Source organism: Opisthorchis viverrini (assembly GCF_000715545.1).
Source record: "Opisthorchis viverrini unplaced genomic scaffold opera_v5_10, whole genome shotgun sequence".
Lineage (NCBI taxonomy): Eukaryota > Metazoa > Platyhelminthes > Trematoda > Opisthorchiida > Opisthorchiidae > Opisthorchis > Opisthorchis viverrini.
This window is the reverse complement of record NW_008751666.1, coordinates 1,232,867-1,253,881: the sequence shown is the minus strand read 5'-3', so window position 1 is coordinate 1,253,881 and position 21,015 is coordinate 1,232,867. Positions and strand designations below refer to the sequence as shown.

General features: G+C 45.4%; 1 protein-coding gene across 1 annotated transcript; it reads left to right on the top strand.

The window, feature by feature from the left end:
• Positions 1 to 916: 916 nt before the first annotated feature.
• Positions 917 to 20,858, top strand: T265_00963 (hypothetical protein; the record flags this gene model as incomplete). Its single annotated transcript, XM_009164878.1, has 5 exons — positions 917 to 1,482; positions 10,348 to 10,693; positions 15,879 to 15,913; positions 18,294 to 18,625; positions 20,112 to 20,858. The coding sequence occupies 5 exons, from the start codon at positions 1,348 to 1,350 to the stop codon at positions 20,767 to 20,769; spliced, it is 1,506 nt and encodes a 501-aa protein (XP_009163142.1).
• Positions 20,859 to 21,015: the final 157 nt, after the last annotated feature.

Here is a 21,015-nt window from a genome sequence, read left to right as displayed (position 1 = left end):
GTGGGATTGTTCAACCAATCAGACCCAGCCACTGAATCTCGAGCAACACTTTGAAATTGTTTGAAGCTTGGACACGTTATCTTGGTCGAGAGTACATTAGGACTCGATGAACTGTCAGAATCCAGGTAAAAAAATAGCACCCACATGGACAGGAAAGCTTGATGTATCTAAAAAGCTGAGTAGGCTGCGCTGGCGAGAAGCTCTAGGAATGTGAGTAAACCATTTCATTTGTTACAAGCAATATACCGAAAGATGACTGGCGGGGGGGGGGACAATCATTGTGACACACTGGTGGCCAACCAGAGTCCAACTTTTAAGGGGGAAGACGCCAGGAACACACGAACTCGCAACTGAAAGAGGCTGGAGAATGTTAGGTTGACTTCTAACGATTGACTAACCTGGTATGAGAGCTTCATGAAGTGTAATAGAAAACCCCAGCGTAGCTCAATGCAGCTTTTTCCTATCTGCATTTAGTTTGAGTGATTTTCTGTCATACTCGTCCAACAAACTATAGTTTTCCTCATTCTAGCAACCTGACATTGTGGGTCAGTGCACAACGTTTTCTTTCTGTATGCCCACCCAATCCGCACCACAGATAGTCCTCTTGTACCGGTTGGTCCCTTGAGTTCTGTTCGTCCTCTTAATGCCAAACATTTATATTTCAGATAGTGCGGATTGGTGAATTGATATTCCACACTGCTACAAATCTTTGTGCCTTGCAGTGTAATGAACATTACGGGTTTGGGTGGTCCCACTTTGGGAACTAAATACAGGTTTGACGAACTAACCGTTTTATACCACTTTTACCAGCCATGCACCTCAGTCGAAGGACTTACCGGTATGCCAGGAGATTATCGCATCGGTGGAGCAGTTTAAGTAATTCTTCAATACATGCTGCTCACAAAGCACTCAGGCACTTTCTCACAGAACAGAAGAAAACTCGAGAGGAACTAATCAACTTGTCTCAGCAACCTTTACTTCGATTGAAAGATGATGTGACCTCAATGGTGCAGCAGGTTTCAGCGGTGATATCTGGACTAAGACGCATAGTTGCACAACACGATATACTGAAGGGGGAGGTTTTGAAAGTAACCTCTTTCTGAAGAAGTTAACTGTTTGGTGGTAGGAAGAAAAACATATTGGTATTGCCCAACGCAATTCCGAAATAGGCGTCAGCTTACAAATGGAAAACATTGCGATCACTGAGTAAGTTTTAAAGCGAAGCATTTTATTTCTTTTTCTTTGAAGATACTTTCTTAACAAACTTCTCGAGTTTGACACACGAGTTCGATCTTACAAACAAGAGCTGGAGGTTCTGGAAAGTGGCATAAATTCTCAGACACGTCCATGTCTGTCCCCGAAAGGTACTCCACAAGGCTGTTCTCATTGTTGCCCGCAGAGCTTGTTGCTTTATTGCGTCAGATGGATAATGAATTTATTTGTCTTGCGGCACAATTACACACAACTTATGAACAACTAAAGGTTAGTTATTTTTATTGCCATACCATTGTCCGTTTTATGAGATCCTTTTCAGCGAAAGAGGCCTGAATTCGAGGCAGCCCACCTAATAGATAAATTGAAGAATCGTAACGTACAGCTGAATGGTTTGGGAATCACTTACTTCTATGTTATGGCTCAAGTAATTATAGCGCGAATTTACTGACCGGAAGATCCATGGGTCTAACCTGACCTACGCCTCTCGACTCTCCCTCTCTAGGTTTGGTCAACCTGGCATTATCCCAGCCCTCGAGCTTCCTTTGGGTGGCATGGCAGCTAGGCACCGAAAGGATGTTACAGCTGGATGATTATTGATTATTATGTTGTCTTTTATACTTCTCTTTCTAGTCCGAAGTAACTCACTATTTAGTCAGCACAGTGTTTAAGGTATTGGTTATTGACGGAGATTGTTTATGACACTCAAGTCGTCTTTTCCTAGGTGCAGACGACTTGGCAGTATACAGGAACCCCTTCTTTAAAGACTCATCCTGAGGGGCAGCTCTTCGTAGGGTTTCACACTCTGTAAGTGTAAAACTTTATTTTCTACTTTTGGACCGTTTTCTCGTAGGATATGTTTGGTCAGCCTCAGAAAAATTTCGGTATGGCAGTTGATTGTCAGATCCGCACAAATCTCGGTCCACTGACGGAATCCGTAGGCTACTGGAGGCCGAGTTGTCCCATGTCGTTTGTGACCTTGCTGATCCACCAAAGTGGATAGGACGTAGAGATCAAGGTTTATTTGACAATTTCAGCATGGAATAGTTTCAACAATACGCGAACATAAGGTTGACGGAAACTCGGGGACTTCGCCTAACCTGATGAGCCCAAGAAGGGCGAAACCGATCTTGGGCTGTGGAAGTTTTTCAGCAACCTTGTGGGTAGTTTCCTTTATGAATACTATGAACCTCGTTTTTGATGGATTTGATGCTATTGTGGTAGGTCGCGACATTTCTGCGTTCTGCCATTGGAACCTACCAGAAAACAAACTCACACTAGCATCAGCAGTCAATATCTTGTAACCGTCGCATATTCTATGCTTGTAGAGACCGTGTTTCGCAGGCACAAATTAGTGCAGAAGACGTGACCGCTTTAAAGTCCCGAATTGTCATGCTGAAACTAATCATAGTTCCTTTTCACTCGACGGTGTTCAGCTGTAGAGTCCCGAATTATGCTGAAACTAATCATAATTCCTTTTCACTCGACGGTGTTCAGCTGTATGGAAATATGTCGGGCACTATCGATGCGTAGTCGAGTTTCCTTTCTAATCCCCTAGTTGGGTAAGGTGATGGAAGTCGGTATCCTGCTCGCCTATTTCCCCTGATGTTGAAAGTCTCAATGGACAAGTCCATGCAAGAGAAGGGCGAGTCGGTCTTGGACGTGTTGGCTTCTCGTCTTACGGACGCTGCGGTGTGAGCTAGAGGTATTCGGAGTAATCATAGAACAGAAACTTGTCATCAGCGCCTTCCAAGTCCAGGCCTGGGTACCCAACTGCACGCCAGTGCCCGTTCAAATAACAGATCGACAACGAATTCGGAGGGTACCAGCGAAGTTGGATGACCTTGTCGTACGCCGGTCTCGATGCTGAACTTCGGTTTCCTCACCATATATCCAGGCGCGAGCTTTCACTGATTGATTGATGATGATGAGTAACAAACCTTAATCACTTCTCGGAAAAGTTTGGTAACAATGGGTGCCGGGCGGGACATTTTGTGTGTTAGGGTGGGCGACCAGACCATAATACGCTTTACGCAGGAACACCGTCAACGAAGATCCACGCCGACTCTGGAGTACTCCGAAGTCAGTGAAGCATGGTATAGTAGACTGTGGGAATTTGAAACTATGTTCTGATGTTCGTTGCAAGGAGGACGCGTGATTCACACGACTTTTGCCATGACGGAATGCTTGATTTGGCTTTGTACATGTATCTCGTGTTCTGGGAGAGCGTTGTACCAGAATGGTCACGAATTTTTCCACCAATATCAGTGAAGCTGGTACCGCGGTAATGTATTCTGTCGCCTTTTGGGGATCCGTATTAATATTAAGATACTCGAATCTCTGGATTGGATAAAACAGCTCGTTCGGTGGTTTCAAAGGTGATGAGGTGCAGGAATTTTAGACCTCACCAGCTTTTCATTTTTGCTAATCACAGCGTTGTCCGATGCGCTTGGCTTTTCACAGCTGATGTCATATGGCATTGGGTCTAGATCTGTCTCAGGGTGCAGAGTTTGGGTGGACGATTGGCTTAGCAGTTGTTTGGGATATTCTGCCCATCGTTTCGTCTTCCCGTAGTCGTTGTGAATTTCTATTTGCGCCGTCCAACAAGTACTGCTTGGTTGAAACTTCCCCAAAGTCTCAGGTACAAGGTGAAAAGGCCTACCTAAATCACCAGCGATCCAAGTGGATTCCATGTCTGATACCATATCCAACCAGTATGATACAATGTCTATCAGAGGTATGATGGCTTTCTGCTGAGGTGCACGAAAATCAGCCGATCTGGTGGGACTACAGTCGCCTTTTACGATGGAGAAACAGTTCTTCTAAATATTCTTTCTGCGATTTCGTTGCACATAGCGTGGACTTGTTCACAGGGGATTGTAGTACGGTTGTTTAAAAGCTGCCTGAACCACCTGGCTGTCCGAATGTATGTGGCTGTTTGCATCCAGCTTAGGGTTTGCGGCATCTGAAAGTGTCTGCTGGTTTTCCAGGCGGCCAGATGGAGGACACGTCTCTCATGTAACATCGTAATGGATTTGAATCCAGGCTCGGACAAATATATGCGTTTTCAAAATCCGCACCCCCACAACAGCCACAAACCTGACGACGCCCATTGACGCTTGTCGCAAACCGCCCAATCATGTGGCATGTGTTGTCGTCTGGAAACCATGAGGCAGGCGACGTATGGCAGAAAGGTGTGAAAGAGATTACGAAGAGTTTGGGTGTTGTTGGTGCTGTACGCCTTCCTGGATAGGGTCCTCGTAGCCTGTACGGCGCTTGACTGGGTGCGTGCAAGAAATGGCAACTGGTCGATCTCAGTGGCTTTCGTGCTGTCGGTTTCTTTTGCGATTGTCTTACTAAGCGCTTAGAAGTGTAGACACCTCAGAATTCTTGCGATAGACCAGCACCAGGTTTCCTTCCTCATCCACTCTTTCTTCGTGCTGTTTCTTTTGCGATTGTCTTACTAAGCGCTTAGAAGTGTAGACACCTCAGAATTCTTGCGATAGACCAGCACCAGGTTTCCTTCCTCATCCACTCTTTCTTCTTTTCACCCTAATGCTCTAAATATAATTAGATAAACTGTGGTTGTACGGCAGTGGAGCATCTGTGTTAACACTGATGTTGCTGACTCTAGTGATAATGATGATGTGTTATCGTTCCATTCATCCGCTACTACCAAGCTGTCCCGTCTCGATGTCTTATTGTCCACTTGCTACAATTGTTTGTACAACTTTTCCTTTATGGCTGAACCTCATACAGACGTGTAGACCTAAGCGGCTATCTGATTCAGCTTTATGGGGAGCCCTTTGAAGGAATCCTGAGCCATAAATGCGTTGCAGTCACTCCCAGTCCCGAGATGATACAGCGGTTAAGGTTCAAACCTACTAGCCGCTCACAGCTGACATTTTTATTGCTCTTATATCGACCTTAGCAAACTTTATCTTCTGAGTTGCACGGCTCAGTCTAAAGCAGTCACCTTGTCGTGATGGTCGGGCTTGCGTGCTGCAATGATCCTGTGGGGCTACACCACTGGAAATCAGTTCACAAACGTTCAAGCATGCCAGAAAGGCCAGGGAGGAGCAGCCCGACGAAGAAAAGCGAAGTTTCGTTATGTGAATAATCGTATTAGATGGCAGTCTGGAGTCATATGGTTCTCTGTGATAGGAGTGTGAAGGCAGTAAGGTGGTTACCCAAGGCGACCGGCGTGTCCATATTCATGGAAACGGCGATTCTGCCTTCTCCCAAGGAAGGACCAGTTCGAAAAGGTCCGCACTAAAAACGCACACTTCGATCACACAACCGTTGACCATGACCATCGGCGCATTATTCAATACAGTCGAAATACCTTTTAAACCAAAGAGTCCACTGTTGTTCAAAAGACGCCTGCTGTGCGCAACCACAGGCGTCCTGGGACGAGGCCCGCCCCCTGCAGCTAAGTGGGTCAGACTATTGAGTACAAGACTAGGGGCAGGGTCACCAATCTGAATCTTCCAATGCCTTACGAATCAGACTTCTGAGTCAAAAGCTCAAGGTGAGGTGCCTCAAACAAAACCCCTTCCTCGGCATGCGTAACTGGGAAGTTGCCCGCCCAGTTCTATGTCTACCGATGTCCTCCTCAATCCCTTCCCACCACACAAACAGACGTTACCGTGTCCCTTGGCCGTCAGTTGTCTGACCTGTGAGACTTATGATCCCCGCTGCGTATTAAAAATAAACAAAATAACACCTAAGTCCACGAGATCCTTTTAACCTCCCTACACTGTCAAATTGGCAAACGGGCATGCTCGCTGAGACCTTATACTCCTTTAAAATTGATGTCTGCTGTGTCTCCAAAACATGCATGCAAGACCCAGACGCAGTTGTGCATCTCAGCACGCCAAGGACAAACCCAACTCTTTCGCCTTTCTCCCTCCGTGTGCCCAGTGATCCAGAAGCGATGACTCGTGAAATATGTGGGGTGGGATTCGCACCCATCTGCAGAGCTGAACGCCCTATGCTTAATCGGATCTTTTTGGACAGTCGTCTTTGCGCCGTCCGGTTATCCAGCGCAGTCAAACCCAATACCTCTCGACACCAAAAGTGGTGCCTCTTTGTACTGTCGGTTTATGACCCAACGAACTCCAGTTCTGATGAGGAAGAGGATACTATCTATCGAGAGTTATCCGGGCTCATTCATCCAGCAAGAAGCACTGACATTGTGATCCTTTCGGGTGATATGAATGCCAAGGTCGGTCGTCTGAGGTCCTGGGAGTCACATTTGAGCAATCGATTCGCACGATAATTAGATAAACTGTGGTTGTACGGCAGTGGAGCATCTGTGTTAACACTGATGTTGCTGACTCTAGTGATAATGATGATGTGTTATCGTTCCATTCATCCGCTACTACCAAGCTGTCCCGTCTCGATGTCTTATTGTCCACTTGCTACAATTGTTTGTACAACTTTTCCTTTATGGCTGAACCTCATACAGACGTGTAGACCTAAGCGGCTATCTGATTCAGCTTTATGGGGAGCCCTTTGAAGGAATCCTGAGCCATAAATGCGTTGCAGTCACTCCCAGTCCCGAGATGATACAGCGGTTAAGGTTCAAACCTACTAGCCGCTCACAGCTGACATTTTTATTGCTCTTATATCGACCTTAGCAAACTTTATCTTCTGAGTTGCACGGCTCAGTCTAAAGCAGTCACCTTGTCGTGATGGTCGGGCTTGCGTGCTGCAATGATCCTGTGGGCTACACCAGCTGGAAATCAGTTCACAAACGTTCAAGCATGCCAGAAAGGCCAGGGAGGAGCAGCCCGACGAAGAAAAGCGAAGATTCGTACTGTGAATAATCGTATTAGATGGCAGTCTGGAGTCGTATGGTTCTCTCTGATAGGAGTGTGAAGGCAGTAAGGTGGTTATATGGTTCTCTGTGATAGGAGTGTGAAGGCAGTAAGGTGGTTACCCAAGGCGACCGGCGTGTCCATATTCATGGAAACGGCGATTCTGCCTTCTCCCAAGGAAGGACCAGTTCGAAAAGGTCCGCACTAAAAACGCACACTTCGATCACACAACCGTTGACCATGACCATCGGCGCATTATTCAATACAGTCGAAATACCTTTTAAACCAAAGAGTCCACTGTTGTTCAAAAGACGCCTGCTGTGCGCAACCACAGGCGTCCTGGGACGAGGCCCGCCCCCTGCAGCTAAGTGGGTCAGACTATTGAGTACAAGACTAGGGGCAGGGTCACCAATCTGAATCTTCCAATGCCTTACGAATCAGACTTCTGAGTCAAAAGCTCAAGGTGAGGTGCCTCAAACAAAACCCCTTCCTCGGCATGCGTAACTGGGAAGTTGCCCGCCCAGTTCTGTGTCTACCGATGTCCTCCTCAATCCCTTCCCACCACACAAACAGACGTTACCGTGTCCCTTGGCCGTCAGCTGTCTGACCTGTGAGACTTATGATCCCCGCTGCGTATTAAAAATAAACAAAATAACACCTAAGTCCACGAGATCCTTTTAACCTCCCTACACTGTCAAATTGGCAAACGGGCATGCTCGCTGAGACCTTATACTCCTTTAAAATTGATGTCTGCTGTGTCTCCAAAACATGCATGCAAGACCCAGACGCAGTTGTGCATCTCAGCACGCCAAGGACAAACCCAACTCTTTCGCCTTTCTCCCTCCGTGTGCCCAGTGATCCAGAAGCGATGACTCGTGAAATATGTGGGGTGGGATTCGCACCCATCTGCAGAGCTGAACGCCCTATGCTTAATCGGATCTTTTTGGACAGTCGTCTTTGCGCCGTCCGGTTATCCAGCGCAGTCAAACCCAATACCTCTCGACACCAAAAGTGGTGCCTCTTTGTACTGTCGGTTTATGACCCAACGAACTCCAGTTCTGATGAGGAAGAGGATACTATCTATCGAGAGTTATCCGGGCTCATTCATCCAGCAAGAAGCACTGACATTGTGATCCTTTCGGGTGATATGAATGCCAAGGTCGGTCGTCTGAGGTCCTGGGAGTCACATTTGAGCAATCGATTCGCACGGGCAACGGACAGCGACTGATTCAGTCGTGTAATCGTAATCGTGCAACTGTAACACAATTTCTCTACCTAGCTGCCATGCCACCCGAAGGAAGCATGAAGGCTGAGATACTGCCAGAGTGCCCGAGCCTAAACAGGAGAAGTCGAGACGCAGAGGTTGGGTTCGAACTACGGACCTTATGGTCAATAAGTTCACGTTCCAACCACTTAGCTATCCAGTTGTGTGCTGATCATGAATTGTTTCTGGCCAGTACGAACTTTGAGCGTGAACTTTCGCATCGCGTAACGTGGCGGCCACTTGGATCTACTTGGATCAAGTGGCCATCAGCCACCGGTGAAGAGCTACAATTCAAGACTGCCGTTACTTCTAAAGCACATAAATTGATTCCGACCACGCCATGGTTCATGCACGCCCAACCGTTCGTTCCCCTCCAGGCCCTCGCATGTCAGCAAGAAGCAATCTATCTTCCAAGAAGTACCATCGATATGAGCTAGCTCAACAACTCTTTACAGTAAACCAATACTATACTGGTAGTGAGCACATGGTTGAAGTATAGTAAAAGTTGGAACATGCTAGCGGCATTTAGTGCTGTCTGTTAAACTTCTCCGATACGATCGACTGACCGGTGGATATCATCGAGATCGCTGGTCCTGATTGATGCTAGGGAATCAATACTAACAGGTACGGTGATGATCAGAAACTACCCGTGAATATACTGTGTATTTTTTGAAGTCTCTTTGAAGCCCGATCTCATTCTCCTGAGTCGTCGAAAAGTACTAAAGGAACAGAACCTTTCGTGTACTGTTTTCTGAAGGAGTTTTCGATGGTAACCTGTTTCTCAGTTAACACTCCCTTGTGTCATTCAAATGTGGACTGGATTATTCTGGTCGCGAACGCCCTTCCAAACCTCAAGATCTCTTGCATCTTCAAGCTCTTCCCTAAGATTTGTTGCGAGCAAGTCCTACATAATCATGGGCTACTAACTTTGCTTCCAAAACGGTTATCAAGTGGATTTTGTTCTCAAGGTAATTGCGCGTCGATTGTCCCGATAGTCCAAGAGTATCAGACTGCTTTGCTGCCGATGATTTAGGTTCGTTTCATTCAGTTCCGGTCCGTGAATGTAGACATACATATCCACTAGCTAAAGGTAAAAAAGCCATCGTTAGATTACATTCAGCTACATGGCAGTGGCAGCTAACCCGGAACACCCAATCGAAGGGCCCAAGGAACAGCGAATAAAAAGTAACGGCAGATTGGTTGTGTGAATATTCCTGTTTTATATAATGATATCCCCCTAAGAATGTGGTCATTTAGCTCCCAGTAGTACTCCATATTAACTACCTTGCTCATCTACACTCACGGTGCATACTATTTGATTTGAGCCATCTCGCCAAACGAGCGCCAATCACCCGATTTTTTTTGTGAATACTCGACTAATTCTGTTCGTGTGCAGACCAGAAATATCGGTCAATGTACCCAATAAGTGTTTTTTTCATGTTGGTATTATGTTATCTGTTTAGGAGCTATGTAGATTGTCGACTCATATGAAATCTATAGAAGGTATTCCAAAAGACAAGACATGAGAGTTGCTGTGTGAGTCAAGGTTAATCGATCAGTTTTTGTTTCGTAGTTTGGGAGATTAATTGTAGTTTATTTTCTTTCGAAAATCCCATTTTATTTTGTCAGATACTTTGTATGTGTGGGCTAAGTGGGCCTGGCGACGTTTTTTCAGCCATTTCTCATCCCGATACTTGGAGCATGAGCTTGATACATGTATCGACGATTTGAAAATCTCTCGTTAACTCATTCTGGACGCATCTGTTGCTTTTGTCGTCTTCTGTTTACTCGAAAGACTCAAGTGCGAAACCTATATCTTGTAATCCCTCGCCCTTAGTGCACGGTTTTTCTGTATAAGTTGTCGCTTATTTTGTCACACTCCAGTTTCACTCCGTGTCGGAATCATCAATCATCGGATTCTTTTATTGAGTACTGTTCTACTAGTCATCATCTGAACTGTTTATCAAACCTAGACACAATAACCAGCGAAGTGTCGTCTTTCGCACTACTATTTCAGTTAGACCATTTATCCTGTTTCCTTTATTCCAGGTTTTGAAAGCACGGTACTTGCGCAACATACGTGCGTTAAGTGGTGATACCCGTAACCCTTTCGCGGAGGTGGAGGCATCCAGTCTGAAGCTTCGCCAGCTTGATGGGATTATGGATAACGGTGTGCCTGGTTTGAGGAAGCCCACGAGTAAAACACCCTATGGTCCTTCGCCGTTCACATCCCTGTCCATTAGCCCCATGTTCCCACTAACAGCTTTGGGTACACAACCAAATCCATCCACAGTCATTCCACAAGCCACCTCACTATCGTTTTTAACACCGTCTACTCTACCGTCGAGCTCGGTTGGTTTGGGATTTGGGCTAGGAACGTCCGTCACAAAATCACGTGAGTTTCACAATGTATTCATTTTTTCGGCATCGTGATAGCTCATTTTAGGATGAGTCAATCCCACCCAAGTATAGGTCCCTTGTCCCTCTTTTCAAAGAATGATTTTGTCCACGAACAAGCCCAACCAACCTGTGTCATCCTTGGTAGGAGTCATCAACCTTACCATACCCCGAAGTGATTCAAACAGTTCCAAAATAGTGCTTCGAAGCTTTTCAGCATAAAGTGGCTTCACTTTTAGGATGGAAACTCAAATGAAAATGACATATCCTCCACACACTACCGGAAGCCAACAAGTGGCTTGGATGGAGAATAATTTCACAAGAAGGGAGAAACTTTTATCTGAGAAGTCGTTACCAGAGCAGTCAGCTATAGCGTGACCACCTGATGTAGTTTCCGTGGTTGAAAAGTGAGTGACGCTATAGCCCACCCTATTGCGAGTTAGACACCATGCAGCTCAGCCGCTTGAAACTGAAGACTTATGTGTTCAAACAGCTAGCCAGTGGGTCGCGGGTTCTAGACTTTGGATTTTGGTCGGATGCACACTGCTGATGATTTGTACCAGGGGTGAAACAGTTCTATAGTACAGTATGGACTGGCTTCAGTTACACCAGCTAGTCCTGCCCGAAAAGACCGCTTTGGTAGCGAAAGCGGCCCATGCGATGATAATTGTGCAGGTTGGGTAAACCTCGGTCTTGATGTACCTGAACGGATGATATTTGGACGCGGTTGTATTTACACCATGTTCAGTAAAGAATCTATATTAAACACCTTATCGCTTCAATAACTGATGGGAGCGCCCTCTCGAAAACTATCCAGCACATGGCATGTGCTTATTGTCACGTGAATACGCGGCTCGTTTCGTTCACACCAGACATACTACAAAGTAAGAGATTCCGTTAAAGTGGCTGTAATAGATCTTTTGGGATACTGTATCGGAATGGAATTCATTAACTTGTTGTTATAACGGGATTTAAATTTTACCGCCCCGCCATTGCTTTCTGTGTTGAGTTTGTACTTCATTGGACCCCATCGAGTTATCCCGCGATAGTGTCAGTAATTACGGTGTTTTGGCATAGACATGGTTTGTATTATGTACTGAAATTTTTACATCCTGCCCATTAGCTTCTTTCGTAGTGTGCGTTGTGGATCTGAGATTTAGTGTCACAAAGCCATTTTGCATAGTCTTCTGTTGATGTCCCACTCGTCTCCATTTGAATCATCTGCTATCCAAACAGGAGACCTATCTCTTCAGCTTACATTTATGTGAACTAAAGATGGTTGTATCTACTCCAATCAGTAAGCCGTCATTCCTCATGTCAATGATGGACTGTGTGTCGGATGGTTTTATCACATTTCATATTCGAGAAAACACAGTTTAGCCCAGATGAAATGTCACACTCACCTCAAGGGTAAAACTTGGCATGTTAATTCTGGCCTGTGGATTCACAGGCACAAATAGAAGCAGATACCGCTTTTTGCTTCAGCTGATGATGGGCCACGGACAAAAGCTATTCATTCACCAACACTTGCTCGCTCGCTCACACTCACTTAGTTCATTCAACCCAAAGCTTAAATTTGTTCCACTTTTTCCTTCCTAACAGTGACAAATCCTTTGATAGCTTCTGTTCCCGGTGCTCCGTCACAAACTACATCAACGGGTTCGATTTTCTCCTTCAATGCTGCTAGCAGCGGAACAACCACACAGCCAAAAGCATTATTTGGTTTTGGTACGTTAACCACTTCGGCGTCCTCCGCCACACCTGCACTTTCTGTTTCTGGCCAAACTACAGGACCACAGCTTCCATCTTTAGGGTTCGGTGCATTCGGTGCTGCTACCTCAACCGGAGATAGCCTTTTCGGAAAACGATTGGCTTCCAAACCGGCTTCCCTGGCTCTCCCCAAGACCTGATGTCCCGTTGTAATTAAAATAAATGTTTTCTGTGTCAACCGTTATTTCTCCAGGCTAAGAATAATACAAGCGTACTCGTGTAGTCCATTCAGCTCATTCTGTTGCTCGGCCCTGACCATTTCTTTGTTGTGAGTGTTTTAAAAGCCCCAGGTCCACGATTTGATCGCTAGGGACAGTCGTCTGATTATTCCGTTGTAGACCAGATGTGACGATTTCGCGTAGTGCGTCAGTTGTGTACGAATATTCAAAACCGGGTTCAGGGTATGAGACGGACACATCTCCAGAGAGGTAAACTTACAGAGGCCGGTAAAATTGCTACCTTGAACCAAAATCACCAGAGCTCTTATCTGGCTTGTTAAACATGCTGGGGCTATAGACATGATTTATTACCTGACTTGCCCAAGCTGACCACGAATTCCATTTGCTTACACATTTAGGTTTTAGAGTAGCGAGTCACTGCTGCTCAGCAAATCATAACAGACGGTTTTCGTTTGCTAGTCCGTGGCCCTGAACGATTGCGTAATTCGTTTGCATTCGTCACCGTCCAACTAGCGGCGAACGATTGGGATGAACGGAATTTTTGATCCACGATTCGCTAAGTTCTTTGCGAGGTGTCCAGCTATCCTCCTCGATAACCGTTACTCAATTTTCCCGATAACCTCACTACCGAAAGCGCATCGGAGAAGACAAACACGTGTGAAGATAATCCGAAGAGGCTGATTTGCCTGATCTGTTTTCTTTTAGTACTTGGTTTTGTTTAGCACTGTCAGTTCCTTTCACTCGCTGTTGCACCAGTCTACCATGCTGTTCCCCTTTAAGCTGTTCTCAGGGACCTCACTTCATGTCATTTTTCGATTTCTCTGTACATTTTGGGGAGAGTTTTAGAAGCGGGTTACTGTTCTGTCCAGAGCCCGAGTGATCGATCTCAGTCTCTATCTTGAGATCCAGGAAATACAAAGGATCCCACTCCTAATTCTTTATCGTCAACTCAGTATCCTAATTAATTGCGTTGTTCATTCATCGTCTGATACAGCAAACATATCGGCAACATTACGTGTACACGTATGCGATTTCTATATGGACAGACATGATTTTGATTTCTTCCATGATGTAAGCAGGCTTTCGATGGGTACGCTGTAAATTTGTCGATGGAATTTTCTGTTATAGCCTGAAAGGAGCAGCAACCGGAGATGTTCATCAGATATATTCTCTCGATGCTAGACGAGGTGGACCTTAGCGAGTCTCACCTTACTTCGATGATGGCGGCAGTGTATTGTCTCCAGTCACAGTACTTTTACCCAAGATCCTGGTGACCTTTGTTCATTGTAGTGACTTAATTGACATGTGTTTATTAGCCTGCCCGCTAGTCGGTCCCAACCCGGAGTTTCAGTGATTGTGAGCACCCGGTGCGATGCACCGACTAGCTGAACTGACACTTCTTGTTCCCATGAAATCTCTAACGAATCGCCTCTCTCCATGAACTATACGTCCATTAAAGAACTTAGCGGAATTGCATTGTTGAGTGCTTTCTCAAAGCTACATGCACGTAATTTTATTGTGGACCCGTGCGTACTCTGTAGCACCCACGTCTTTGGGTGAAACCTCTACGACGAAATGAACTCCTTGTCATCCTCAGGAATTTACACCCCTTGGAAATCTCAAATTAAAACCCATGGTTGACGTATCCTTGAGTCGTGATCTATGACTAGACGGATTGAGTCGTCTGTGGATAGACTGAGTCTTATGAGACAAGACTAATCTCATTCACGAGCTTTAGACAAAAACCCTTAGAAGCGAAAAAAACTACAGAATTCACTGGTCACTCTTTGCCACATGATTATTTGCCATCAAATTCCGGAAGGTTTATCATGGGTCTATCGAATTTGTCCCCTACCACATTAGGTTCAGTCATTTGATTTGAATTGTCCTAAAGTTGATCGTGTAGACATTGCAGTTCTACTTGAGTATTTGTGGAGGCAGTTTTATGATATCGATATCATCTGGTACCGCTAGCTGGTTCAACTCTGGAACCGTTGATCGGGCAAATAAAATTGTTAGGATGGATTCAGGAAGACCCAAACGGAGCTTCGGAGGAGTAAAAGCCTGGCAATGTTGAGTCCAGACGAGCTCTTGAGCGGTCGATCCAAGATTGTCTCAAAAACAAGATGGATAATGTGTCAAAACGTTGGTAGCTCGGGTGAACTTATTGGTTTTTGATTAGGTGGCTGTTGATCTGTTCGCCGAGCTTGCAGACGTTTTATCACTATTCGAAATAAAGTATGTAAACGTTACGTTAGACCACTTGTCTGTTGACTTCCAGTATGTCAAAGGCGAAATCTGATTGTGACTGCTACGTTGAACTCTGAGCTAGGGACATGAATTGTCTTGAACGATATGTTTTGTCTAAGGTGACCAGCTGTACTCCAAGGCATTGCTTGATGTGCTGCAGAATTTGTTGTTTATAGTCGAGAATCATCGATGTGTTGGGTTGACGGGTCGAAATATTTCAACAGACCATTAGTAAAAAGGGAATGGCTGATTTGTTTGTTAGTAACTCAGGGATCTCGAGGTTACACAGCGATCAGTTGTTCGTGGTGCTTTTCTTTGACGATGCGTACCAAGATCCTGTTAATAAGGGAAGTCCACCTCGTCAACCAATGATCTGGTTCAGTCCAAAATCCGAATTCACGTTTTTGTTCCGTAGCTTAGGTGGCTCAGCGCCGTTTGCGATCTACAGACTGCTGACCCTCTGCCTATCAACCCGGGGGCTACCTAATGCTTTTCCTTCCTCAGGCGTATTCTTCAAATACGATATATAGCCAATAAACAGAATGGTTAGGTGTTTCATCCGCTTTAGAGCAGTACGTCATTACTCACCACTCAGTATTGGTACCCTCAAGTCGCATTATAAACAGACTAACCCACTTAACCGGGCACTCATGACTTCTCGACTGGTGACGAAGGGTTTGTGTGCTTATTTCCAAGCATGGTGAACAGATCTTCAGTCACGCAGTCAAATACCTTTATGAAAGTAGTAAAGTGGTCTTCCATCCGTAGCACCCTTCCGGTGCCTTTCTGCCATGTGGCTTGAAAGAAGCACGAGGCCTAGGATACTACAAGGTTGCTCAAGTCTAGATAGGAGCACTCGAGGTTGAATTCGAGCCATGCACCTTCCGATCAGTAATTCCGAGCCTTAGCCGCTGAGCCATCCCTGCCCTTTTTGTGTTTTCCCTGAATGTTTACTCATCCCAACTGCCTGTTGGGTTTTACTAGGGCATGCCAATTTAAATTCCATAGTCTCCCAGCAGGTTGGTCAATGTACAGAGGTCTGACACGTAGCCTGCAAACCCTCCGGGATGGGAACATGTGAAGCGACTTGTTTCTCAAAAGTCAGACTACTCATAAGGCCGCGCACCAACCATGACTAATTTGGTCAGCCTTCCGAGTCAATGGCTTTGGTTGCAGATCCTGGTCTTTCTCCTGTCTAGGTTTAGGTGTTTCGGTAAGATCTGAATCCGTACCTAACCTTGCAGTTTTCTGGAGAGCAGATAATTGACTACTGGCGCCTTCCGTATTTCTCCATTACTATTTACTTTGCTGCACCGACGTTGGTATAGCGCCCAGCTAGCGAGCGGATAATTCCGTGCTCGATTGCAAATAAGAAAACCACCGACCCTGCTGTACGACTGTAAACGTGCATATGAATTCGCACTGGTAGGGATACTAATGCCCCTGTATTTGTAGTAACCAGGTAAGCACTGTAACTGATTTAGCGAATGACGCTTCCCACCGGGAATATCTCACCCTCTTGTCCACAACGAAGAGTTTCGATATTGTCGCGCTACCTAGAACTTCCAATACCTCGATCCTGTTAACGTGTTTGGTGTTGGTGCCAAAGTCATGGTAGGGATGAGTGCCTTTCGCCACTGTACCTGTGACCGGTGCTTCGTTCAGATCCGATGTATACCGCTTTGATACATGGTGGCCTACTGCTAAGCGGCCTTGGAACCAAATTAACCACATGGACATCAGGTACCGATGGTGAGACGTACTCCTGAACTAACTACGCAGATTAATTCAGACCATATTCTCGTGCGGTGTGGATTTTCACTAAGTCCTCCTGTCATTCTGAGAAAATATACTCTCAATTCGGCAGCAGGATATCATTTCGAACCTCGAATTAAAGAAATTCACCGAGGTTTGCCATACGGTTCCTTATAAGCGGTCATGGAGGTGCCGATTGTAACTGGGGTGAGGTAGCCACAGCTATGTGTGATACCAAAAACTGAATGTCCGGCCACTGTCACTTTTTGACGCGTGACTGTGTATCCTTTTGGGCTTGGAGAATAACTCAACTGGACGGTAATTTAGAAATCAGTTCAAGCGAAGCCTGTGTGGACATAGCGAAAGTTAAAAAAAATGCAAGTTAGTTTTGTTAAAAGACATTTAGACCGATTTTCAGTTCTAAGTTCCGTGGCGTAGTTAGGGAAAATATTAGGAATGTCAGCATCCAGATCGATTGGGTGAATATAGCAAACAACAGTTGATTTTCCTACCTACTCTCTTATCTATGTCCTCCATTCGACCGGATTATCTCGAGCAGCAATCCGTGAGGTTTTAGCCTAACCAGTTTCTGGAGTACTAGTGTCTTTATCGTTTGAAGTTCGAATGAGCTCGTGGTGTTAGTAAAAAACAGTGATGAATGTACCGGGTTGTGCGAACTTATTTGGGAACAAGGAGATATTCCGTAGATCTGAAGTACCAATCAGCACTAAAAATGACCTTCCAAATCTCAGAGGTGTAAGCTTTAGACCTGTAAGCACGTCCATCAACTTCCCTGATACGGTAGATGAACCCGCAGGCCGGGTTGTATCATTTGTGGGACCTGACACACCGGTCACCAGCTTTCTGATGTTAACCTGCCCACGAAAGTATCTGTTGGTTACCCAATCCGGGCTATTCCCCCTTCCTAACCAACGTTTTCTCGAATCTGTTGTCTTATTAGGGAATGACGATCCCAGTAGCCATCCTAAATGGGGCGGCAACGGAAATCCACTTAAAGGCACTGTTATGGCAGTTCATGAGAGGATCGTAGCAACCTAAAAAAACTTGGGGGGGGGAGAGACTGGTGGATGACGCCAGCGCATTGGTTTAAAAAAGTTCCTCTAGTGTTTAGTCGTGCTTAGGATGGCATGTTTATTTCTTCTGGTTTACATTGGTATCAGTGGCTTGCGCATGACAGTACATTTGGTTTCGCACAAACCGCTTATGGTGCTTACGTTCCTTACGAGAAGTTTATCGTTGCTGCTGCGGTCCGCATACGAGGATGTTTTTGTGACTGCCTTTGACCGATATGCTGCAAGCAATGATGGTTAACTGCTGTTCGCTGTTAAATTGAATAAACTTTATGCTCATAAGGTAGTGAAGTATCAGTGTCAATTCTGACCTTTCTATCTATGAGGATGATGCTGACTTATGAGGCGAATTTTTAGCCGCCACTTTCGGTGCATGCGTGGTCATCGCTCGTAACGTTGAAGCAACCAAACCAAGGTTTGTGAACAGACCGGCCGACTGAGTGTGTCATTGTTCTAGGATATACCGACATGTCGATTGTCTCTAACACTGCAATCTCTCGCTTCATCTTAAACCTACCCCTCGTTTCTACCGGTTGTTTTTTTTCTTTCTCAGAAACTCTGTCTGCTTCACCGACTGCCTTCGTGTAGATTTCACCCATTTGCTCGCACCCTAAAACTGTGCGGTCGAGACATCCCGTCATCTATTATCCCTCCTCCCTATGTACTGAACCAAAAAGCCACTGTACCAAATGTACCAATCATCCATTCTTTTGAGAGCATAGAACAGCTAAGACATGCTGGATCAATTGTCCACCAATTATTTGAGGAGCTGCGACAGTTTCTCAAACCTGGACTGACAACTCAAGATGTGGATAATTTCATCTTCGCAGCCTGCATTGCCAAACATGTGTACCCCTCTCCTTTGGGATACTGTGGTTTTCCGAAGTAAGTTGTGTCTGTTCTTGCAATCACTCCCATGTTGTGAACCGGTCTCTATCTATTGCCAATGTTTCTGTAAGAGAATTTGGTAGTCCTAAATGTGTCTTGTGTGCCTAGAATGCAGTCACGACAGAGCAAATCAGGGCAAGCCCAGCAGTCGAAGCACAGACACGGACAGGGTCAGTAGCGTACACGCTCATGCCAGTATACAATCAGTGGACGGGCGGCCTTAGCGGCAATGCGAATGGCGGGTGCAAAGGAGCAAAACGAGAGATCGAAAGTACACGGGCAGAGTGAGAAAATAGATGGGGGAATTACCATGATGTCATGTTCGATTCAACACCTACACTCATGACGATCAGCTGTCAATGTATGGACATTCAGAATGTGTGACCCCTTTTGGCTGTCTGAGTACATTTGCGTTTACAAGAGCCAGTGGCATACACTTGGAAAACAATCCAGTGATACTGCGACTACCGCCTGCATCTTATTTCAGAGAAACTTCCTATAGAAATGCCCTAAAGAATGGCAGGAACCGGCCAAATTACATCAGTAATTTTATGTTCAAGTTGGTCACCACTGCCTGGTTCTGATCTTTATCATTCGTGTAAGCAACACCGTCCTCAACTTTGTATCTTGTTATGTTCTAATCACTATGTTAAACTCAGCAATGTGTTTGTGTCAGTGAGTAGATTTTCCGATTTTAATCATGCCAGTAAAGCAGTTGAGGAGCTCGGTAAGCTCACTACAGGACACAGACGTCGGTGGTTGTCCTCCATGTCACAAGTCCACTGTCTTAATTGTGCACTATAATCATCAGCGTAACGACTGTAACACACTCAGTCGGGTTTATTGTTTGCGTACTAAATAGTGCATCAATGCATACGGGGACTGCCGCTACAGTGAAATTGTCCGGTGCAGCATTCTACAAAGGATGGCGATGATATGGTCAAGCAGGAAATACTTCTGCGAACTAAGGCACGACACCTGGTGCAGATTACTCTGAGGTTGCCGTCGATTTTCACTCACATACTTAACCGCTAGAGATAAGGTATCGGAACTGATGGGGAAACCCACAAATGTTGGTTCAAAAGTTTTACAACAAGCGTTCCAGTCGTCGTGACAAAATGTCACTGCTCTTATCATACTATCTTATCATACTATTAAAGGCTAGCATGAGTTCGTTGGTCGTACGACAAATAGCGCATTACGAGGATAAAAACTTACTGAAGAAGTTTGAGAAGCCAAGTACCTGTGAAAGTTTTTCTCATTTCATGCAAACTAGAGCTTTTATTTGATGCTTTCGGACGCCTAAATGAGTCTAGAAAACCATATCGTATGCTGTTTTTCTCGTGAAATGGCAAAATTACATAGTCCAGGTGAATAGTACTGCTGTCTTTTCTATTTACCCTCAATTAGAAGTTTCTCGCATGTGCGTTCTGTCTTTTTTCTGCCCAACATATGACGTAGCATGTTTTCTTAACTTTCACAGGTCTGTCTGTACATCGGTCAATGAGGTAGCGTGCCATGGTATCCCCTCCGTAGAACAGTCACTGCGAGCTGGAGATTTGTTGTCAGTTGACATTTCCATTTTCACTGGCACGGTTCATGGCGACGCTTGCCGTAGCTACGTTTTGAGTGACACATCGGACCAAGTGGATGTGCTTCACTCAGATCCAAGTAAATATGACCCCGAAACTGATTCCGCTCGTTTCCTCTGTGCAGTTGCCGAAAATTGCTGCGCTGCTGGCACACGTATTTGTTCACCTGGTACGCCCTATGCAGAAATCGCGACAAGCATATGTAAGGTTGCTGACCTGTATGGGTGTTCTGTCGTCCCTGGAATCCGTGGACACGGTCTAGCAGACTTCCTCCATGGCCCACCGGAAATTATACACTCGGTGAACGAATTGCAGTCAACAGACACTGGAACACTCGGATACATGAAATCTGGCCATGTGTTTACTATTGAACCGTGCCTTGCGTTATCCAAATCCACAGGTGGACGGAGGAACAGATACTGTCTTTCTCCAGTTCACCCAGTTGTGTTAGACGACGGTTGGACTGTGGTCACCTTGAATCGCAGTCTGACGGCGCAGTTTGAAAACACTGTACTCATTACCGATTCTGGTCATGATGTTTTAACTTGAAAACAACCCTGCTCACTCAGTTATTCACAGATGTATATACACTTAGTCAGTTAATCTATATTTTTTAAAATGTTTCACATTGTTTTATAAGTCATACGGATTAACAACTCCCTTCGTGGAGGTCACTGTGGCCACACGCCTGAATCACTCCAGTACGAGGCGTTCATTCTATTCGGTCTCGGGATAGTCTGTGTGGATTTTACAGGGGTTAATCATATGTATTTCTGTTGTGGTTGTTCAACTACT